The 25,255-nt window shown below is 36.0% G+C and overlaps 1 protein-coding gene across 1 annotated transcript; it reads left to right on the top strand.

Moving 5' to 3' along the window:
- The first annotated feature begins 4,153 nt into the window (after positions 1-4,153).
- On the top strand, positions 4,154-10,821 carry LOC122082727 (ABC transporter A family member 2-like). The gene is made up of 16 exons (XM_042650509.1): positions 4,154-4,791; positions 5,123-5,354; positions 5,457-5,626; positions 5,731-5,916; positions 6,051-6,146; positions 6,224-6,424; positions 6,569-6,728; positions 6,817-7,043; positions 7,558-7,675; positions 7,766-7,842; positions 7,971-8,060; positions 9,037-9,180; positions 9,263-9,577; positions 9,655-9,735; positions 10,084-10,260; positions 10,388-10,821. The coding sequence occupies exons 1-16, from the start codon at positions 4,420-4,422 to the stop codon at positions 10,655-10,657; spliced, it is 2,916 nt and encodes a 971-aa protein (XP_042506443.1). The 5' UTR covers positions 4,154-4,419; the 3' UTR covers positions 10,658-10,821.
- The last annotated feature ends 14,434 nt before the right edge of the window (positions 10,822-25,255 follow it).

The raw sequence follows: 25,255 nt of genomic DNA on the forward strand, positions 1-25,255 counted from the left end.
CTTGGAACGTGCCTGCTAAAAGGGGGAATCAAATTAATAGAGGTGAAAGCCATGGGACCAAAACCATAGGCGATGGTGGTTCTTAATTGCCCAAAAAATTCACCATCTTCCTCTCTGGGTGGGTGACTCTATATAACTTATTAAAGAATTCGAGTCTATAACAAATAAAGAGGAGATGGTAATAACTAGTAAGTGATTGAGAAGGTGACAAGCAAATGTTTTTAACCCTACTGTGTTTTGCTCTAGAGCAAATCCATAAACTAGCAAAAACCTAGCGGATGATGCTCGAGTAGCAACTAGGATGAATTGGGAATTGGGATAGTGTTTGGACTTTGGGGGAGTTGGGATTTGTTTTTGAGTTTTCGAAGAAGACGACCCCATTGTCACCTTCACAGTCGATCATAGTTAAAACAAAAGGGAATCTTTTCAACAATCTAGATCGAACATGGTTAAATTGATGGCTATTTATGAAAAAACGTTCTACCAAATTAATTGTCCGCACGTATTGCTACCTTTTAGCCATATTTTATATATTTTTGGACAAAGTCTCTCTTGGGTGATTGGATTTTTTCATTTCTTGGATTTTAAGAAAAAATTATTAAAATATTTCATATACGAGGGCTTAAGAAAACCATGGCAGTTGATAGACATTTATCACTTTTTTTGGATATTCAAAACTATGAAATGGGTCCCATGAAATAGATATCGAATGAAAGGCATGGGACGGGCTTAATGAATCATCACACATGGATCCATGGTATAATTCCACTTACATTTCTAATAGGAAAAAAATAATAGTAATTCCACTTACATTCTCAACTAAAAGATTTTTTTTTGGTAAACTCTCCATTAAAACAGTGGTGTATAATTATGTGGATTTATAATTTTTGTGTGTAAGATACATGAGAGAAGTAGTGTATATCGCCATGGAAAGTTGATTAACTTGTTGGTGTTGGCCCATCATTTGAGTGATTATAAATAATATGTACGAGAAAACAGTTTGTTGTTGTTTTTTTTTTTTTTTTTTTTTTGGATGAATGGAACAATTTTCTGTTATTCAAGTGAAAAAGTAAAAAACTATAACCTTATTTAATTACATTTTGTTTTATTCTTAAAAGTTAAAATTATGTAACTTATATAAGGATCGATGAAAAAGAATTTTGTAAATATTTATTTGAAATCACAGGATTTACTCTCATATAAAAATGTGTTGCACTAAAAGGGCATAAAGTAAGAAAGATTACAATTTTTTTTGTAACCACAATTAACCAATATGATTTCCCCAAATCTCATTATACAATTATTTACCAAAAACTAAATCCCAATATACAATTATTTCTACTTCACTCTTTAATCAATCATTGGATTGTCAAAAGTAAGGGCTACACCCGTCTTCTAGTTGAATCCCTCAACCCTTTGCCTCTGCAATTCAATGAGAAGCTTTAGCTATTAGAACGGCACTTTCGCAGGCTCTCGATTATGGCTACACCCATCTTCTACTTGAATCAAATTGCAAGGAGATTATCGGCTACATTCAAGATCCAAGCATAGTTCCTCCAGCCGAGGTTGCCGTTGTTATTGAGGATGTACGCAAGTTATGTTCTTCTTTTGTTTTCATATCTATTAATTTTATACCACGGGCTGTAAACTCTATTGCAGATGCTCTAGCAAAGAAGGTCTTGTCCATCTGTGTATGACAGATGGCCGATTACCACTCCATGGCTTCAAGACCTTTGTGCGACTAAAGCTATTGGTTGTACATATGGTTCTTTTCACCAGTAAATTTTCTTTCTAAAAAAAAAAAAAAGAATTGTCAAAAGTACGGCGTAGGAAAATTGGTTACAATGTTCCTTATAAACTACCTCCATTATAATTACATAAACTTTAATTTAATGATGAGAAAAACAAGCATATGCTGCAATTGTGCAGATTCCGATAATAACCTTCTCATGTAATAAATAATGGGACCCGCACTATTATTCTCTCGCTTATTCTAGCCATGTTGACCCATATGAATGATATCATTCTTTAAACTCACATTGATACGGAATGTAAATTCCTTCTTACATTAGCATCGTGGAAATTCCTCTCCTTAAAAGATTGTTAAGAGTTTCTATGTAATTTCAGATTATCCTTGAATAATATTTTGAAGATAAGTTCTTTTTCTTTTGGTGTGAGAAGATCAACCATTACATGGTTGGCAGTCGGAGCAACTATTATTGATCATGTCAATTCTCATTCAACGCGTAAAGGAGGGGGAAAGAATCAATTCATTGAAAAAACCCAATATACCCACTCCTCTTATCCACGAACTTCAACTCATTATTAACCTATGAGAAAAACTAAGTCCACAATATCTTCAATGTAGATTTGTAGTTGCCTGACATCTTAAGAATTTTGGCTTTGGAACCATGTCCATGCAACACTAGTCAACTCTTTCCAGTTTAATTATTAGTTGGGGATAGTACGTGGTCGTGTAGCCATTGCATGGTCGCGTGGTCATTGCACCAGCAAAGGAACCAACTAAAAGAGATGCATAGGCATCAAATCATGGTAGGGTGTGTTTTTTGGTCCCCTATATCTCAATGTATGAGAGTGCAATTAGGTATGGAATCCCCTTAATTATTATTACAGATTCAAACTATTTGATATTGAGTGGTATTGGTATAGGTAGGGGCCGATCTTGGGTTAGTAATTAGTAATTAATAATTAGAGCAACCCAATGCACGAGACTCTCGCTATTGCGAGGTCTGGGAGGAGCAAGTTATACGTAGTCTTACCCCTTGCTTCACAGAAAAAGCTGTTTCTAGATGGTCTAGTGTAGAAAACACCCATTCACAGTAGGCGTGAAATGACTATGCTGACCCGCTCCTTTGTGTGTGTCGAAGATGTTTTCTGCCTATGGTCTATTGCTTTGCAGGTTTGATATTTCCTGTGCCACATTGATAGAGTTCTTTTGAAAAAAAAAAAAATCTTTTTTCAGTTAAACAAGGAAAAATCTTTTTTTATCTAAGCTGATGTGGGCTTATTCATATCTGTATCAGCCAAGACTAAAACTAATCCCAAAATCGATTACTAAAAGCATGATTGGGAAAAGAAAGCATGCAACGCGTAGTGTATAGATTCTTTTATATCCTTCCGACATTTTTTCTTATTTTTTGAATTGTAATTTCCAATTTGTCCTAGGGGTGCAATTCTATAGCAGATTCCCTAGCTAAGAAGGCCTTGTCTGTTGCGAGCCGAACGATTTGGCCAAATTCCATTATGTGGTTGACGAAATTTTATAATTCAACAATTAAGAACTTTACTTGCTTTCATGAATAGAATTATGTTTACCAAAAAACAAAAATACCATTTTTCAATCTCTCATCAGTGTAACGTGTAGATTCTTTCTCCGATATCACAGTCTCATTGAATAAGACTATCCAAAAAAACAAGAAATTTACAGTTTGATATTCATTCATTCCTTAATCCTTACATAGGAGACGATCTGGTATATTCCAATCCAGTGCTTCCTAAATTCTAATCCACCGTGGCACCATTAGTTCCATAACCCGACAACCAAAAACGCTGTAAGAAGACCGCTACCTTCGGAAATTTTATTAAACTTATATCTCTGACTCCGAAACTCTGACGGATGAACCACCTGCCACCTGTCCTTTTCACCATAAGAAACTCGTGAGGGTCCCACGTTACCTTATCACGAAATTTTCATTCTTCCCCCAATCGGTTATCCGTTCAAACCTTCAACCGTGTCATATAAAACAGTGACGTCAGAGGAAACAACTGAGAAGATTGCTTTGAAAATCCATCTCTCTACCCATTGGGTAACTGCGACCGTTTTTCCACAATTCCCGCAGATTTTAATATTAAATAATATCTATTGCCCAAATCGTCATGCCACCTCTCTTCATATTATGACCAGAATGCCCTAATAGCCCATTCCTTAAATGACCAAATTACCCTTCCAATTGGTTTGTCAACCAAAGAGGGGGAGGGTTCTCATTTCGTCCTCTCACAAATCAGAATACCGGAAATACCCACAAGGGAAGTCTAACAGTGAAAAATCGAGATTATGTGATACATCCGGTAATTTAAACAAAGGTTCTGGTCAGACAGGAATTTTGATTTAAACCCCGCGAATTTTAAACGGAGCTGACTATTTTCATTTGGCAAGCAAGCAAGCAAGATCTTCTTCTTCTTCTTCTTCCTCTTGGCTTTCCTGTTCTGTTCCTTCCATATTATAAATAGATATTTGCAGAATCGAGTCTTTGGGGAGAAGAGGACTTGACTGACGGATATCTTTTCTGCTATTTCCGTTAGAACCGCACCTTTTTCCTTGAAAAGAAGTTAATAAGGATTCGAAAGGAAGAAAAGAGACAGAGATTGGGAAAGAGAGAGGGGAGTAAGAAGGGAGAAATGGTGGATTTGCAGAAGGGTTTTCCTCTGCTTATTCAACAATACAAAGCGCTTTTGAAGAAAAATCTACTCCTTTCATGGAGGAACAGGAGATCGACGTTTATGCAACTCTTCTCTTCTCTCTTCTTCATCTTTCTTATCTTCGTCATCGATAAAGCCGTTAGGACTCGTTTCTCTTCTACGACTGATTATGACAACGTCTTTGATCCGAAGTCTCTTGTTTCCCCCCCAATTCCTCCTTGCGAGGACAAGTACTTCATTAAGACTCCATGTTATGATTTCGTTTGGAGTGGGAGTGGTAGCACCAGGATCCAATCAATTGTGTCGAATATCATGGCTAATAATCCTGGAAGATCTATTCCTTCCACTAAGGTATGAATTTCGATTTCAATTTTGGTTTTCTGAGGGTTTTATGAGGGTTTTACAGTTATTTTATTACAAAATCGAGGGTTTAGAAGTAGAGTTTTCTTTCAAGTTATGGTCAATTCTGGCTTACTTCAATTGCATGAATTAAATTATTAAAAAAAAAATTAAAAAAAATTAGGGTTCATAGATTGGTAATTGGAGTTACATGACTTCCTGTGTTTTGATTACTGACCTCTTTCATTGTGCATTTTTTGTTCATTGATATTATACTTCTTGTTAATTACAAAAAGCTTTATTTTTCACTGACCAATTCATATTATTTGCCCTGTTTGTGTAGGTTAAATCATTTAGAACACCCGAAGAAGTAGATAATTGGCTTTTCAGTGATCCTATGCGTTGCCCAGGAGCTTTGCATTTTGTTGAAAAGAATTCTACTGTAATAAGCTATGGTGTTCAGACTAACTCTACTTCTGTAGCCAAGCGAGGGCACTATGAGGACCCAACTTTTAAATTTCAGATACCACTCCAAATCGCTGCAGAACGTGAAATTGCTAGGTCTTTGATTGGAGGTACTTAAACCTTCTCTTTCTCTGGAATTTGAGAAATCTATGCACTCAATAGTAACTGCTTTGTTCTGCTTTTTCTCTTGGACAACTTCCTTTCATTTACAGATCCAAATTTTAGCTGGGTTGTTGGGCTCAAGGAATTTGCACATCCTGCCATAGAGAATTTCTCTGCCATGGGGACTATAGGACCAACATTTTTCCTTGCGATTGCAATGTTTGGTTTTGTCTTCCAAATTAGTTCTCTGGTTACAGAGAAAGAACTCAAACTTCGCCAGGTATTGTTTCCCCCTGACTTTAATCATTCACCAAAACCATAGTATGTTACTCCTTTTGCATATCATCTTTTCCGGCCTACTCATTGTCATTTTTGAAACTGCAGGCAATGTCTATAATGGGTCTCTATGAATCTGCATATTGGTTATCGTGGCTCACTTGGGAATCCTTGATCACACTTCTCTCAGCACTTTTCACTGTACTCTTTGGCATGATGTTCCAGTTGACCTTTTTCTTGCACAATAGTTTTGCAGTGTTGTTCTTCGTGTTCTTTCTTTTCCAATTCAATATGGTAAGTTTATTCCTGCAGTCTGCATCCTGATCCTGATTTTTGTTGCCTCTATATGCATGGAAGACTCTTATTGTTCTTATAAAGCTTCCCTTCTCAATTTAACCTTTTATAATATCGTCTCCTGGAAATGTTAGGTTGCCTTCGCCTTCATGCTTTCGGCTTTCATTAGCAAGGCAGAGTCATCCACAACTGTGGGTTTCTCCATATTTATCGTTGGCTTCCTGACCCAGGCAAGATTCCGTTGTGAATTTTCTGGATGGCCAGCTTATATACAGTCACATTAAGATGTCTCTTTTTGTCATTGCAGCTTGTTACAACATTTGGATTTCCCTACAGCGATAGCTATAGTCAATTGTATAAGATCCTTTGGTCTTTGTTCCCACCTAATCTTCTCGCCCATGCTCTTGATATGCTTTCAAATGAAACAAACACTTCTGAAGACAAAGGGATCAGCTGGAGTGCACGAGCACGGTGTCCACTATCAACATCAGATTGTGCACTGACTATTGTATGGCTACACCTTTACAGCTTGAGTGCCTAAACTAAATGATTCAGTCCATAAATATTGTCTACCTTATAATCGTCTCTGCTTACCTTTTCTTTTCCTGGAGGAGATAAATAAGTCAGATCTTAACTCGTATGTCTTTGTCAGGAGGGTGTTTATAGATGGCTTTTGGCAACATTCATTTTGTGGTTTCTCTTGGCTATCTACTTTGACAATATAATCCCAAATTCATCTGGGGTGAGGAAATCATTATTTTACTTCCTCAAGCCTGGGTACTGGATAGGAAAAGGTGGAGACAAGGTTAAAGGTATCTGAGTCTCCAGGATTCAATCTTTAGTGTCCATGCATTCTTCTTTGCCCAAATTTATGAGCATTATTTGTCTGGTTTCTTTCAGAGGGTGGCATTTGTAGTTGCACCGGTTCAACTCCACCAGTAGACCATGTTACTCAGGAGGATCAAGATGTTCTTGAAGAGGAAAATATTGTAAAGCAACAAGTCAATGAAGGTGCAGTTGATCCCAATGTTGCAGTTCAGTTACGTGGTCTTGCAAAGACATATCCTGGGACAACAAATATGGGCTGCTGTAAATGCAAAAGGACTCCACCTTACCATGCTGTTAAGGTAAAGATCCATTTTGCCTTCAGATATTGAAGAATGACTCTCCAATATGAAAAGCAGAAGCCACTGGTCTGACCTCATCTGTTCTTATAAATCGCACTTATTTAGGGGAATCAAGCCAGGATCGACCTGATTGGACAATCTTAGCAATGCAGCTTTGTATTAGTTTCTGAAATATTAAAAGAATAGGATGAATTAATCATAAATGTAGATGGACGGGTAGTCTAATAGCCATCCATTCTGAGGAATTTATGGGTTTTGAGGCCTCCTCCTGGTCCTTGGTGAGGCCCTAGCAAGTGTTGGACCACTGCATCCAATCACGTGTTTCGTTTTACGCATGTATAAATTTTTTCTGTGTCTTAGTCCTCCTAGACATGGATGATTCCATTTCTTCACTTGTCACTTAATCATAGGTGAATGGGATTTTATACACTTGAAAGCAGTGGGGTGCTTGATTATAGTATGTGGTTGCTTTGTATATGATTATTGCTGCTCATTTTTTCTTTATTAATGTCAGGGTTTGTGGGTAAACCTTGCAAAGGATCAACTATTTTGTCTTCTTGGACCGAATGGGGCTGGAAAAACTACTGCAATTAGTTGTTTAACAGGCATCACACCAGTGACAGGCGGAGACGGTAATACCATAAGCTTCACGGTCTTTGGTTCATCAATCTCATTATAGCTCTAGATACAGTATGTCACCTGATAAAATGATCTATTTTCAGCACTAATCTATGGATATTCCATTCGGAGTGCTGTTGGTATGTCAAATATCCGAAAAATTATAGGAGTTTGTCCTCAGGTGCATTTTTTTTTCTTTTCGTTTCTTATTGAAGTACATATTTGAATCTTGTCTGGCATTTTTCAGCAATCTATATAGAAAATGGAGAAACTAAATTTCGTTTCTATTTTGTGTTCTCTTTTTTATAGTTCGACATTCTTTGGGAAGCCTTAACCGGTGAAGAGCACCTCGATCTCTTTGCTAACATCAAAGGCCTGCCCCCTGGTTCAATCAAATCGGTATGTGCCATACAGACCTTGAAAGGATTGCGTACTTGCTTTCATGAACATCTCTTCTTGTTTGCAATTTTTGGCCAGTCCAGTTGTTGACTGCCAAGCTGAAGAAACAAAATAAACCGATCAAATTTTTTAAAACTACAATTTACATAATAAGTATTTGAATAAAGGAATATGCCATAACTTGGCGAAAATTTCAAAATTTCATCTGAGAGCTGTTCACAATTCTGAAATATTCAGATATTTTATCTGAGAGCTGTTTACAATTCCCCTTGAATGAATAAAGGACATGATGAAGCTGTGGTGCGCTAAGCCCATGCTTAGGACGTCTTGAGTTTCAAGCCTCCTGGCCGTCACCTCGACCGTCCCCCTCTATAGAGTAGGTCCAATAAAATAAAGGTGCAAAATTACAACTGAAAAAACCATCTCTAAGTTAATATGAACAACATTTTGACTCCCAATAAGAATGGCGATTTCACAGGCTGACCACAACATACAAGGGACAGGGCCCAGCCTAGGCCTGGAATTTGGGCCGGAAATTGATCTTCTCCAGAACTAAATGGGAGCAGGGTGGGGATAATAGCCTCTGTCAAGCTAAAAGGAATTTCCAAGCCAAAAATAGATAGAGTTTAGAACTATTTAAGGTTAGGACCTCCCTGCTACGAAAACACCTTAAAATCTAAGCTAAGAAGACTATTTTATTTAAACTTGACAATGTTACGTAGACAAGTCTATGCAAAAGCATGGAATATGTTTTCATTAATTGTCATAAATGTAGTTTCAGCATGTTGTAAAACATTAGTCTTTGTAGCTGTAATTATAGCATATGTCAATATTACAGATCACTATATTAGATGTATTGTGAGCCTCACTGGGCTGAGAATCCCAAAACCTGCTCTCCAATAACAAACAGGTATATATAGTAAATCCATTTTATCCATATCTGTTCTTAGAAAGAATGTTTTTACTGGCATTCCAGGTTGTTCGGGAGTCATTAGCACACGTTAAACTTACTCAAGCAGCCAAAACGAGAGCTGGGAGTTATAGTGGAGGAATGAAGCGTCGGGTTAGTGTTGCAATATCCCTCATTGGTGATCCAAAATTGGTCATTATGGATGAGCCGGTACGCACTCCAGAAATTTTCTTAACCTTGCATCTGTTGGTTATCTATTCTACTGTATTTGAAGCCTTCCTTTTGCATGCAGACGACTGGCATGGATCCAATCACAAGGAGGCATGTATGGGATATCATAGAGGATGCAAAGAAAGGGCGGGCCATTGTCCTAACAACTCACTCAATGGAGGAAGCTGACATCTTAAGTGACCGCATAGCAATCATGGCAAAAGGGAGGCTCCGTTGCATAGGTACCTCAATCAGATTGAAGTCCAGGTTTGGAACAGGTTTTGTTGCTAACGTGAGCTTCCTTGGGAGTACTCCTGGGCAAACTCCTAACGCTCATGAGGACACAGTTGATACGACAGAACCTTATTGTCAGGCTGTGAAGAATTTTTTCAAACATGTACGTCAAATAAATTTAGCTCTTTAATCTTTATAATTAGGAGTTATTTTTTCTGACTCCGTGGATTTATATGACAGCGTTTGAATGTGGTGCCCAAAGAGGAGAACAAGGCCTTCCTGACTTTTGTTATTCCTCATGAAAAGGAAGGACTGTTGGCAGTAAGTATTCATCCCACTTTTGTATTGTTACTATCTTTTGGTTGTCTTGCATCAGTTTTGCAATTTGAATTTTTGAATGTGACATGGAAGGGGGCCATGCTGTGAACTCATGACTAAAAACATGCACATGCATGTGGACATACATTGACAGTTGAAAATGAACTAGATTGCAACAGAATGGTCTAATAGTTCATGAAACATCTTCTTCAATGCAACATAAAATATGTCCAATCACAGATCTCACTTGATATTATATATGCCATTATATAGGACACTACTATTAATGAAGATTTCAATTATAAGATTTTTTTTTCGGCTGTTCTTCCTTACAATCATATTGCTGTGCAGAATTTCTTTGCAGAGCTTCAAGAAAGAGAGAGAGAATTTGGCATATCAGACATCCAGCTTGGCCTTACAACTCTTGAAGAAGTGTTTCTGAATATAGCCAAACAGGCCGAACTAGAAAGTGCTGTTGCTGAAGGGGCCACGGTAACTCTGACATTAACATCTGGAACCTCACTTGAGGTAAGTTCAATGAACTAAAGTAATTTCTGGCATAGCTGATTACATGAAACTATTTTGACAAAAATTTTGACTACAGGGAACTACATAAAAATTGCTTTAATTCATAACCTTCATGATGTTTATGTAGATACCCATTGGAGCGAGATTTGTTGGGATTCCTGGAACCGAGTCTGCAGAAAATCCTACGGGTTTCATGGTTGAAGTATACTGGGAACAGGATGATTCAGGGCGCCTCTGCATTTCTGGTCACTCACCTGAAATTCCTATGCCGCCAAATGTTCAACCTATTGCTACACAAACTACCCGTTCGACTTCTTTCAACAGAAATGGACCCATACATGGAATTGTGATTGATCATAATCAAATTGAAGGCGCAAATCTCAATCAAAGGATCTGAAAGTATGTTCAAAGCGATCCTATGGCTGAATGACGCAGTTATGTAAACTACATTGTTGTCTCTATACTTTTTTCTTTTTCTTTTTTGGAGTTTTTTTATGACATTATTTGAACCAGCTTTTGATCCTTGAAATTTGATTAGAAATATTTTCCTTAATTGCTTTATATGAAAAATCTTTTGAGGGAAATAGTATTTACCTGCAGACACATAGATAGGTCCACAAATATTTTTGGCCATGTCTCCTTTATTTCAGCTACCAAAAATGCATAAACTCTAAGTAACTTGCCATTTTAGACCTATGAGATTCTTGAGCCAACTTTTCAAAAAATCAAGATTTATGCAAGCTCCCATTTGCTGTCTGTAGCAGCTGATTCAGGTCTTAAATTGGATTCCAAATCCATAGGGGCTGATCAATGTTCCAAGTCCAATTTGAAATCCTTGTTCTCAAAGCTACACTGCATAGTATCTCCTGTTTCATTACTTTTTTAAAGTAATCTTTTATTCCATTAGGATAATCCAATTGCAAGGTCCTCTAGATTAAGTTTGTCAACTTGCAAATAAAAATAAAAAAAAATCGGTCGTTCAAAATCAAATCACCGAATCGAAAAATTTGGTTCGATTTTGATTTTGAAAATTGAAGTTTCATTCAGTTTGATTTGGTTTCAGTTATAGACTGGAAACTGTTTGTTTGAATCAACCGAATAAGTTGTAACTTGTATAAACTTAACCGAATCTATTTCTAAATCATACTAAACCTTACAATCATGTGTCTTTGTTGAGTGTGTGAAATTGCCAACTTTGGATTTCTTGTTGAGTCATGTAAAAAAGTTGAAATATACCAAATTTGAAATGGTGGGGTTGTATCCTCATGAGGTTGTGATTTTCTTTCCAACTTCATTTGTTTTGTAAATTATTTCCATTTAAATCAAATTTGAACTAAATTACTGAGACTGTATGTGAATCAAATACATAAATCGAATGAATACCAGATAAAACTGAATTGAATTCGGTTTGGTTTTGATTTTACGATTATGAAAATTATTCGATTTTGATGGATTTTGACCGTTCTAACCAGTGTTAACCAGTTTATGGTCAACACGATCATCAAGATACACAGGTTCGATTTTCAGAACCCTATGTTTTACACCTTAAATTGAAGCTTACATACAGCCTAAAATAGAATATCAAAAGGTTACATTTTATTGATCCTCTAATCACATGAAAACTGAGTAACCAATGGTGTAATTTATCTTGGTAAAAATCATGTAAAAGAAAATTTTGCAGGTAAAATCACTATAAAAAGTTGGGTTTTTTTACTTTATTTTTTTTCATTTTTTACAATTTTCATCTGGAAATTAACAGATGGAAGCTCAATCAATCAATCTATTCGCTTTCTCCTTCAAGAATTGCTAAAAGATCTTAATATTATGTAAGAACATTAACAATGCTTCTGACTCTTGCTTCATAAAATACATCTAAAAATGAATTCAATTAATCAATTTCTACCCAGGGAAGTGCTATACACCTAGAACCACTTATCGCATGCACATGGTTCACCATGCAGGGCTTATAGCTCAGCCGTATACTGATCCTATTTCCAACGCAGGGTGGTCCTCCTATTAAAGGGCATATACTGTGCATGAAACTTGTATTTACGACATCTAAAGGGAGGAAAGGAGTGAGAACTATGCAGCCTCACCCCAAGAATTTTGAGAAACTGATTGGAAATTAAAAGTAAACTCTTGTTTCAACGCTTCCGAATCTCCCAAACAATATTGGCGTGTGCAGTAAAACAATATATTTGCTCCTTTTTCAAACCCAGATGTTGGTCCCATTGGAACTCCCACTCCAAAACAGTCCACCTGGGGCAGGAAGAGGGTCCCACAGATACTCAGAAAACAAATCATGCTTGTTGGACATGGGAGCACTAAAGGAGAGCATGCTCTATAATCTCAGAATCACTCCCATAACAAGGGCATCACTCAGAGGTCACCACATTTCTTTGCGAAGGCTGGCAAGGACACACCAAAGGCATTAATGCAAGCCTTCCATATGAAATTCTGAAATTTTGGAGGGACTGTAGAAGACCAGATAACTTTCCACACTGCCCTTGGGATAGAAATAATTCTACGGCTAGATGACGGAAGCAGTATGAGATGGGGAATCACACAAATAATGAGCAGATTTCACAGAGAATAGCCCCTTAGGTGGGGCCCTACCCTGGGTCTTAAAATCTCAACCTTGCCCAACCCACAAGGCTGATAAGCCCAGCTCATTCCCTATGAGTCTGAGGGCGGACTTGCATCCCTACTTAGAACGCATTGTGGAATGACAAAAATGTTGTTTGGTATGTGCTCCTCTTCTAAATTTCTAAAATGGATTCAAGAACGAGCCTTGAGTTGGAGCGTACCAAAGCCACATTCTTTGTGTTGGTGTACGATGTCTTGTATTTCGTCACAGTTTAACCCAGAGAGTACTAGTGCAACGCCTCGAACTTTTTTATTTGAGGGCAATTGTGAACATTTGTAGTCAGGGTTTCTTTTTCTGTAATGCAAGCAATACTGGAAGGTGTGAGGACGAGCGCTGTAACCCTATTCTCCATTGACAGTGAAGCAGGATCTCATCTCACTAGGGACGAAGGCAACCTTGCCGAACCTTGTAAAATCCATGTGCATTGTTTGTTATGTTTTTCCATTATCTTCTGCATCGTTTTAGGGTTGTGTTTCTACACTATGTTTTTCATCCGGTAAAAGCGGGCCTCTTCGAACCTCTACCTAATTAGTCCTTAAAGAATATGACATAAGCAGTTGTTGCCGGCATCACCAAACCTCTTAGCCTTCATCACCAATAGTTGTTCCAAAATCCAGACCAGCTCATCCACCTCCCTAGAAATCAATTGTTGCAGACCTCCATCAAATCCAATTTTTAGGGCGGTGAAGGCATTGGATTTGTTGTTGGGGGGATTGCCAAAGGTTCTGTTTTCAGGAAATTCTCTCTTTTGCTATTGAGCTTGGTTATCAATCAATGACTTTTGACTGGTCCTTTTTCTTTTCCAGACTTTTATGTATTACCCTAGTTCTGTGCACTAATGCTATCTTGTCTGCTTCAGATTAATGAATCTCTCTTTGGTTTTATCTTGAAAACTTAACAACAAGACGATTCCAGCTTCATAGAGAAGATAATGGCAGGAACTACATTTTCTTCCGCACCAGAATGGGAGGTGTTGATTTGATACATTCTCTTTTGACATATCTCCATTTGTCACCATGTATGTTTTAGTTGTTTTTGAACAACTTGGAACATTTTCTTTTGGCTGAAGATTGAGGACTAACAGTTAATAGTTTTTAGGACAAAGTTTACCAAGACTGCGCAATGAAGTTCACCGTGCTTTCCCCTCCAAGTAACATGGTTGCATTGCGTTGTGATGGAGCACTCTCACAAGGTAAAGCCACATACGGAGTTGATCCTTCTTGACAATAGGGGCATTTCCATTTTTTCCCATGCTAGTTTGGCTAATCCTTTCAATCTGGGCCACGGAGCTTCTTGCTAATTCTTGAAATTATTATGTTATGCCTAGACAGCAATTTCTTATGTGGTCACATCCTAATTTGGCAGTTGATATCTTAAACAGGGAGATTAGAGGACCTTGGGAAGTTCAATTCTTGAAAAACAAAACTTTCCATCTCTCAAGAGCTCCAATTACAAAGGAGTACAAATATGTTTGGAGGGGGAAGTGAATAGTCCAATTGCCATTGATTATGTTTCTAAATGGATAGAGGTCATACCTTGTAAATCTAATGACCACAAAGTGGTGGTCCAGTTTCTCGAGGAAAACATTTTTTCTCGTTTTGGTACACCACATGCAATAATTAGTGATAGGGGTACTCATTTTTGTAATCGACCTTTTAAGGCCTTAATGAAAAAGTATGGGATCACTCATAAGTTATCTACCCCTTATTACCCCCAAACTAGTGGCCAAGTGGAGCGTCTAATAGGCAGATCAAATAAATCTTAGAGAAAACTGTTAATCTCAATCGTAAAGATTGGTCCTTTAGGCTCATTGATGCCTTGTGGGCCCATCGGACTGCATTCAAGACCGACCTTAGTCAGACTCCCTACAATTTGGTGTATGGGAAAGCTTGTCACTTAGTAGTTGAATTGGAGCATAAGGCCTTTTGGGCCATCAAGAAGCTCGACTTTGATTTGTCTGATACGGGAATTCATCGTAGACTCCAACTATCTAAGTTATAGGAACTTAGGAATGTGCCTATGAAAGTTCTAGGATTTACAAGAAAAAGATCAAAGCCTTCCATGATAAGCACATTATGTATAAATCTTTTACAATTGGTGATAAGGTCTTATTGTACAACTCTCAATTGCATATTTTCCTTGGTAAGCTTAGATCCTGATGGGATGGCCCGTTTATTGTCCATAATGTATATCTCCATGGGACTGTGGAGATTCTGAATCTAGAAACATGGGTAATTTCGAAGGTTAATAGTCAGCATTTGAAACCGTTTCTCGAGTTTCCTACTACTGGTAGTGAAGAGGTCATGAATCTCCATGAACCTCTTTACACTGACTAATTTTTAATCAGGTATGATCCCCTTGCATTGTCTTCGCTTTTAATTTTTTCCATGTATTGAGGACATTGCATGACTTAAGTGTGGGGGAGGGAAACTAGTTTTTGCTTTTTCACTTTGTTTTATTTGTTTTATTTGTTTTATTTGTTTTTCTTTTTGTTTTTGAGCTTGCGAAGGATGAAGTTCTACTTTGACTTTTGGCTAATGATCATACCATTCGATTGTTTGATGTATGAAAATAAAAGTTTTGATTAAGGTACCCATTTTGAATGTATAAAAACCCTGTTGAGAAGAAAGAAACAAGCTTGTGTCTTGAGATGAGACTTTCTTTTGAAAAATAAGAGACCCATGTTTTATGGTGTTGGACCATATATAAATCTGTGGGTTCCTTGTACTTTTGATTTAGAGTTGAGGCATTATTTTTAATTTGGCATGAGTTGACAAATGCACAATTTTAAATGAAGTATGAAATGTGGTATAAAAAAGAGTAAGAGTTGATTCTCTTAGAATTAGACAGGGCAATGCGCCTCAAGAAGCGTGATGTCTTGATCGAAATTCCTAGGGAGGAAACTTCTGGAAGAACTCTAGCATCACTGTCTTTGTGGGCATATACAAAAAGCGAAGCTCAATAGTAGCTTGGGTGTCTGGTGTTTGCTCCACCATGTCATTTAGGTCAAAAGTAGTGGAGTAGAATAGAGTTTATTAAGCAAAAAAATGAGAAAAAAAAAATGTAAATGTCATCAATGCTTGGTAACATGTTTGGTCAAAAGCACTCCAACGCCTTAGTCCTTGGTTCCCTATTTCTTCACAAGTGGTTTTGCCTTAAGATAAGAATGTTTTAGCAGAGACGAGGTGAGTTTCAAATTAAGAAATACTAGTGCCTGAAATTGATATGGGGTAATAAAAGTTCAAGTGTGGGGGGTCCTTTGTAAGAGGAATTATCTTTGCTCCGGATCATTATGGCCTTTACCTTTAGCCAAGGTTGGGAATTGTTCATTCTAAATTTTGAGTGTATATTCACTACAAACACCAATGAGACACAACTCGTCCACTAAGGGTGATCTAGGGGTTTAAAGGCTTGTTGCGCATGTTAAGTGCAACCGTGATTCCTACGAAAGTGAGTTAGGTTTTTTATTTTTATTCTTTTTCTTTTTATTTTGCTTGAGGACTAGCAAAGTTTAAGTGCAAAGGAATTATGATGAGCACATTTATGTGTGAAATTTTAGGGAGTAAAGCATGTATTTTAAATATTTAGAATGAAGCTATCTTAGGTTTTACTCTCTTTTTACAAGTTTTATATTTTAAAGGTCTTAAGCATTATCGGGCGTCATATCTCTCCAACAACAAATACCTAGTGTAGTTGGTAAGCTATGGTGTGTAAAATTCCCTTGCTCACCAGAAAATCTCAAAGCAAGGAAAATCATGGGATAGGAGGGGTTTCTTGCGCAAGAAGAGAAATAAATCTTGTCCAAATCTTCTCTCTCCTCCACATCATCATCAGAAGATTGTCCAAATCATACAAAGTAAGAAGGAAAATCGTTCAAGAGAAAGAAAAATCGGCCAACAAGGGTTGCGCAAGATTTGAAGAGAGGGAGAAAAAGAAGAGAAAAATAAAAAAATAATAATAATAATAAGCAAAAAAATTATAGGAAATTTTTCCAAGTTTATTTCTCTCTTCTCTGCTCTACCTTAGCACTTTTGGTCTCAAAATATCTCACCTATCAATTGTGGGTTTCCCCTTTCTAGGAAAGAGAAATTTGTTACCCTATCTCCCCATTCCCTATAAATTCAACTCATGCATGAGGAAAGGAGACACTTCATTCTTCTTCTAGGGTTTTTTCTTTTAGTTGCTCTCTCTCTCTTTAGTTTTAGTTCTTCTTTGTTTTTGCTTTAATCACTTTTGTAATAGCTTTTTATTTCAATTAATGCAAGCATTTTTTTTATTTTTATTCAGCCTTTTATGTTTATGATTTATGCAATTGAGTTGTAATTCTAGGCAAGATCACGAGCCGTGGAGCATCTCTTTTTCAAGTTCAATTTTTTTTTTCAACATTTGTTTTCTCCAGGCCTAGAAATTTTAGATTTGGTTCATTCCAGATATAGTTTTTAGGGTTGGTAGTATCTCAAATCGCCTAAGCTTTCAAGTTTAAGCGTTGATTCAGGTAAATAGGCTTCTTCAATAGTCTTCTCTCCCTCCTCTCATTCCCTCTTCTGACTACCCTTTCTTTCTTAATTTAGGATTTTAATTTCAGTCGTTACATTATTGCTTTCATTTTCCCCCAAGGTTCATGGCTAGTGTATATGTTGGCTTTGCCCCTCCTAGCTATAGAACCATCATTTTATTATTTTAATTTTAATTGACTCCCTTTCCCTAAAGCCAAGTAGAGAACCCTTGTAAGAGTGACTCTTTAGTCAAGTAGGAAAACTCATATTATAATGCATCCCTCGGCTAAGTAGAAAAACCTACTTATGAGCCATTCTCTAGTTTTATCCCTTTTCTTTTACTTTATTTTTATTTCAGCATTTTTTTCTTTCATTGCTTTTTAATTACGTGGATTGTTTATTTTTAGTTATTTATTTATTTAATTTTAATTGCGTGGCTTGCGTATTTAAATTCTTAGATGATGAATGGTTAGGACGTTATTTTAGATACATATGTTTAGGACGGTAATTAAAATTAGATCACAACCATTAATCGATTCACTTTTACATTATTAAAGGAAGCCAAAAATAAAGTGACTGCTCTCCCTATGTTCGACCCGTAGCTACACTGATCCGTACGCTTGCGGTTACATTTTAAATCCTAACAAATAGCAATAAAAATGTAGAAACATATGATTCAGTATGAATTAATTTGTCTAATTTGTCTGAAATTTTTGAATAATAAGACTTCATAGTGGAACCAAGTCTAAATTAAGGAATAAGTCCATTTGAACCTACACAGATTATACATATTAAAATTTCAAGATGGCTATTTGGATAATGGGAACAGATACCTATTATTAATTTGGTAACAAGATATATTTCATTCAGGAGATAGAGAAACTCAAAGTTTTATCATCCATGATTTTAATGTATATTTGGGATTCAAACAACTTGAAAATTGGCTATTTGATGATAAAAGACGTTATGTTACTTAAATGCAATTACCTTAATTACTGTCCATTTATAGAAGGATCCCGAGTCCCATGGAAGAGGGCTATTATGCCTATTCGAAACCCAAGAAGGAACTTTTCTTGGCACACCAAAAGACAATGTTGTCCACACCAAGATCATCAAAGGAACTCTATATTCCGCAATGATACTTCTAACCCACCCTATTAAGTAATTCAGGTAAAATAAGCATTGCTTTTAGAAAAGATTAGTCCATTGAAGTTCTTTCACAAGCATATGACATACCACCATGCCCTCGCATTCCTGCTCCTTAGGGATGTGTTTAGCAGGCCAAAGGAAAATGCAACTGTTGACAATCTTTAGGAATTTTGAATTCAGCCACCACATCCTATGATTCACTCGGATCGACTGATCCTTCTCTTCTCTTCAGTTTCAATGTCTGGGAAATTCGTATTCGGCCACCACACCCTGTGATATAGTTGAATCGGCGGATACTTCTCTTCTCTTCGGTTTCAATGTTTGGGAATTTCAAATTCAGTTACCGCACCCTGTGACACAATCAAATCGGGTTAACCATGACCTCAGTAAAATGAGAAATGGCACAGCTTCAGATCTTGGATAAGGTACCTTCATGACCTCTTGCATGAAGAGGATTGTAATCAACAAGCCAAAAAGTTCACCACAACCATTGTAAATCTAGAAATAAGATCACAAGCGTTGATACTACAATGAGAATCAACAGTAAATCTGTCCAAACACACACCCTGCAAGAGATCATATCAGTAAAAGTTAGCAGACCATAGAAACCTCAGAGAACCCCTGATATAGAGATTAAAGGATGTCGGTTCCGCTAACTGTCTGGCCCGTGCCAATAACAAGTCTGCTCCCAAATCTGCCATGTATAGATAAGTGTACATTATAACTCTGGGCTCTGCAACTCCTAAATCTTAGTATTAGCAAGGGTTATCCCCCAAGTATTGTGTATGGTGGAACCGAGGTAGAGGCTAAAGTTTCAATCACGCTCAATCTTCCATCTACCTAGAAGACATAACAAAATTAATATCTAAACTCTATCATGGTAGTCAATAAACAAGGAAGGGAGGAGAAAAAATTTAAGAATTTATGAATGGTAGTCCTTTTTGGACGAAACATGGAACTAGGCTATAAAACACCGAAATTTCATACACCATATAGAGAAAAAACACATAGAGGCCAACTTGTTTCCCTACTCAGTTGCTCTCTAAAGGCAATGATAGGAAGTGCAAATGGAAAAAAAATGTAGCACCCATTTGTAGGGTTAGCACGATGAAGAATAGATTGAATTCTTCACCAAAAAAAAAAAAAAAGAGGAATAGATTGAACTGAAATTTGTAAAGACACATCGAAATATCTCGATTCAAAACCTTTTTTTTTTCTTACATGATTGAACATCGTCTGTCGGGTAGCAGCGAGTTGTAGGGTTAGCACAATGAAGAATAGATTGAATTCTTCCCAAAAAAAGAAGAAAAGAAAAGAAATAGATTGAATTGAAATTTGGAAAGACACGTCGAAATATCTCGATTTTTTTTTTTTTGTACCAAATTGAACATCATTCCCCGGTGCAAGAGGCTGGTTCAGATGAATTTAGACACAAATTTTTTCCTATCAAAGTATAGTGGGTTCAGCTTCTCAAATGCTGATTAAACAGTGAATCAATATATCATCTAATTACATTAAATACAGTGAAAGAGAGCCATTCGACTTCTATACCATTATTTTTTGATTTTTTTTTCCACAAATTCAGAGAGAAACATTTGACTTTTACATTGCGCACAAGATTTGTTTTTGGAATTTATTTTCTTTTTTATATGAAAACTCAAATTAATTCCATAATCTCTTACTCAACTATACCCTATTATTATTTAGAAGAGAGATTTTTTGTTTTTACACTGCACACAAGAGAATCGATATATTAAATATTTTTTTTCTCAAATTGGGAGAGAGACTTTTGGTATATGCAATTCTAAATAAAATGCTGAATAAATGTTGAAAATAAATGTCAATCAAATGGTAATCAAATACTAAATTAATAGATCATTTAATTACACTTAATGTAATTTATTATTATTATTTTTTCTTCTTCCATTTCAAGGGGTTTTTTGGTCCATTGGAAATTTTTTTAGGTAGAGGTCGATGGTCTTTTGGTATATTCAATTCTAAATAAAATGTTGAATAAATGTCAAAGATAAATGTCAATCAAATGCTAACCAAATACTGAATTAATAGACCATTTAATTATATTGAAGGTAATTTATTATTATTATTTTTTCCTCTTCCATTTCGAGGGGTTTTTTGACACATTGGAAATTTTGTTAGGTAGAGGTCGATGGTCTTTTTTGTTTTTTTTTTTTTTAAATATACTAAAGACAGGGAGTGCGTACTTTTTAATAGTAGTATGATAGTATGATATGTTTGTGGAGTACGAGTGGTTATTGGCATGACTGACTACATACAGGCAGCTCGACGAACCTGATATAAATGGTAACTGGGCGATGCTTAATAAAGTTTCTACTGCCCATTTAGGCTTGGCTTGACATGTTTAACAAAAGGGCTTGACCAATTTTGGGTTTTCCCAATCACTCTTTGTCTAGCTGGTGCAGACTTAGAATTGACACCCCTAGCAGTGCCTCTCTCTACAGACTCATAACTCAACTCCCCATTTCTACTAGGGATGCACTTGGATTGTCAAAAATATGTATCTGATATGTGTTCATATTTGTTTAGGGAATCCCTATTCCAAAAATTTGTGTCTAGATGCCACGATTTGAGGAATCAGAGCCAACGTCTTGAATCGGTTGGATTGGATTGGTAATGACCTTGTTGATCTCATTCTTCCCGATAGCATATCTCTGGATCGATACGGATGAATGTAATAAGGTTAAAAAAAAAAAAAAAAAATCCTTTTTTTTAACGACAGCAAGAGTATTTTTGTCCGATCTGGATGATCCGGATCAGCCCAGACCAAATTGGATGAGTATCAGCCCTTTCCAAATCCAAGATCGATTTCAATATCTTAAACTATGCCGGAACTATCAATATCCGTTCAAAAGCTAATCCGAATACAAGTACAAATAATATTATATTTGATTGGAATTCCATTCATTTACATCCCTAATGGTTATGCCATTTATTATCATGTTACCAATGCATTAATGGTAGATTTTTTTTTTTTTTCAATTGTATTGGAAGATTTCAATCCTTCCAATGCTGGAACTCCACCCTCCTCTCTTTCTATATACCACTCACTGCAAACTTGTGTTGCAGGCATGGTTTAAAGTATCTCTGATATCGATACGATACCTTTCAATATGTATCTTAAATTTAGCCTATTGATACGATACATGGAATTTTAAAATCCTTTCGTATTGATATATATCCTACGATACATATCGATATACACCAATACACTATCGATATGTACTAATACTCTATAGAAAATATAAAATCGAGGTGAAATATACGTTTCGATATGTATCAGTGAGTATTTATACGTATCGATGAGTATCAGTACGTATCAGTGAGTATCGGTATGTATCGATCAGTACGTATCAGTGAGTATTGATACGTATTGACGAGTATCGGTATGTACTGATACAGTGCGCTACGGTCATATAATGGCCAAGATGGGTATTTTTTCAGAAAACATGATTTTTTGATGGATTTTTATTCCAAAATTGCTGCCAACCATATTTCTCTCTAACTAATGTGAAAATCAAGGTTGGGAACAAGGATTTTACATTTATGGGACAACTACAAACCTTGAATTCTTAGTGCAATACTCTCAATTTAGTGTTTATGCATAATACATATTATCAATAGCCTTTTTTAATAAATTTTTTATGCAAAAGTATTTGAAAAGGTATTTCATATTCATTTATGTGTGTATCTTAGCATATTTCTGACACGATACGATACCCTTCGATATGTATTTTAATTTTGGTTGACCGATACCGATACTTTAATCCTTGGTTGCAGGGAGAAATACGAAAAGAGAGGTGAGGGGGGGAAAGTAATGGAACTTAGAAGATTGTCTTTAGCACTATTTCAACTTAATTAGTGGGGACTATTAATAAGCCTTGGAATCATATGCTCATTGCTGAAATTAAAAGGGATCTTCAATTTTCTGCACATTTTCTCAGATGCTCAATTATAGCCATATAGCCATAATATTCTCAAATACCCATTTAATTTCAGCATTGAGCATTTAGGGGTGGTAGCCCCCAAGGAAAATATTATGGCTATACGGGTATTGGTCCAAATGTGATTACTTCTTGTAATCTGATTTAGCATCAACTTTGAATACATGACCATGGGTTGGAGACCTCTCATGTATTGAAAGGGGAAAAAAAATGGAAGGAAGAATAAGGCACCGTTTGATAATGTTTCTGCTATTCTATGTCTAGAAATAGTAGAAATGGCTTTTCACGTTTTCGGAAACAAAAATGGATTTTTTGGTGTTTGAAAAACCTGTTTCTCGAAACATTTTTTTGTAGACATCATACCACTAAAAAACCCAATAGTATCATCGGATGCCCAAAAGGGAGAAAGGGTCTGGTTGCCTCTTTTTATGTTTAAACAGTTGAGAGATTTATCGAGCACAACAGCCTTTTTTTTTTTTCTCTCAAATTCATTTCTAGAAACGATGAAACAAATCGGGCTTGTTGTGTCAAAATCGTTTCTAGAATTGAAAATAGGTATAAATTTTGATTTATGTTTCTAGAAATGGGTGAAACGGAACAACTTTATCAAATACTTTTTAGGTTGTTTCTCCGTTTCTAAGAACAAGAAAATGCAGAAATGGTAGAAACAAAACGTTGTCAAAAAGTACCTAATAGAAACCACCACTTCAAGTGGTAGTTCCACGAACACAATTGGATAGGAAGATCCCAAGAAATATGAACTTTTTTTTCAGCATAGCTATAATTAAGTAGTGATCACAATCACCCAATCCCCTTTGTCCATTAGGAATTTTTCAACTACCAAATATCCCATGCCATGTAGGTATATGAACCACACAAATGTTCCCATTAATCGCCTTTCCAATAATTACAAATAACTACTATTTATCTCACGTTGCATGGTATGTTTCACTTTCACTCACATATATTATTTTATACTTCTAGAGTAGTTTAAGCTTTATGTGTTTGTGGGTTTTTCCAAGCCCAATCTCTTTCAATTTAGGGCCTCTAGGCTACAAATATCAAAGGTCCGTGGAGAGAAATTCGCCATTCATCAGATTTGTTTGTGATATATTACCTTGATAAGATGCATGTGAAATATTAGGAAGTGGTTACTAAAAGGCATGCAATTTGTATGAGCAATTGATGCACAAAATTAGCCTGATATTTGTGCTTATTAGTCACTGCTCTTAAATATTTGCACTACATTTTTTTTTCCAATTTTTCTTTCTTTTTCAGAAAAGAATTTTGATGATGAAACTTCAAATTATAAAACTAAGACATTGAAGTAAACCAATTATAAGAATTAATTTAGTAAATAAATATTTGTGAGATCTTTTAGATCAAATATATTCTATTATCACTCAATGTTATATCGTTCTTTTTATTTATTTTTTTTAGTACTATGTTGAGAACTTCGTACTTCAGGAGAAATTGCAACAAGCACCAAAATGGACATCTAAAAGGTTTCATATCTTATTTGATACTGATCTAATGTTGATTGCAATATTAGTTTCATTGTTCTTTACTACTAAAAACTTTTTGAAAAGTTTGAGTTTGTTAGTTTTGCTTTGGCAACGGATGGACAGGTGTTTCATAATCTTCATGGTTTGTAAAAGAAGTAATCGTTCTATACCACAATTGGAAACCCAAAATGCAGGATTTAATTCACCATGCCTAGCTCAGTAACCCTAATCCAAGTGATAGATGTCGACAAAGTTGATAATGAAACATTGAGTAATTCGAACTTGATAAGGAATCATTGAAGAATCTATTCTTAGGGAAAATGTACCCAGCAGTTCAGCCTTTTCATTTTTTATTCTTATTTTTTTTCCTTGAAAAATCACTTTTTGGCATTTTTGAATGTAACCGACCCGATTAGAAATGGGTTGTAACCAAGGATTAAAGTATCGGTATTGGTCGTCATATTGATCGGTCAAAATTAAGATACGTATTGGTGAGTATCGTATCATATCAGAGATACACTAAGATACGCTAAAGATACACACATAATTGGATAAGAAACATTTTTTTAAATACTTTTGCATAAATAATTTGTTAAAAAAAACTATTGCTAACATATATTATGCATAAATACTAAATTGGGAGTATCGCACTAAGAATTCAAGGTTTGTAGTTGTCTCATAAATGTAAAATATTTGTTCTCAACCTTGATTTTCATTTTAGTTAGAGAGAAATATGGCTGTCAGCAACTTTGGAACATAAACCCCTAAAAAATCGTGTTTTTCTGAAAAATTATCCATCTTGGTCATTATATGACTGTAGCGCACTGTATCGGAACATATCGATACTCATCGATACGTACCGATCAATATATACCTATACTCATCGATACATACCGACACATACCGATACTCACCGATATGTACTAATACATATCGAAACGTACATTTCACCTCAATTTTATATTTTTCATAGAGTCGTATCGGTGTATATCGTATCGTATCAATGTGTATCGGTGATGTATTGATGCATATCGGTATGTATCGTAGGATATATATCGATACGAAAGGATTTTAAAAATTTCATGTGTCGTATCGATCGACTAAATTTAAGATACATATCGGAGGGTATCATATCAGTATCAGAGATACTTTAAACCATGGTTGTAACCTAATATGTAACACCTTCATATTTTAATAATATATGTCTGCATATCATAC

Source organism: Macadamia integrifolia, chromosome 1 (genome assembly GCF_013358625.1).
Source record: "Macadamia integrifolia cultivar HAES 741 chromosome 1, SCU_Mint_v3, whole genome shotgun sequence".
NCBI classification, from domain to species: domain Eukaryota; kingdom Viridiplantae; phylum Streptophyta; class Magnoliopsida; order Proteales; family Proteaceae; genus Macadamia; species Macadamia integrifolia.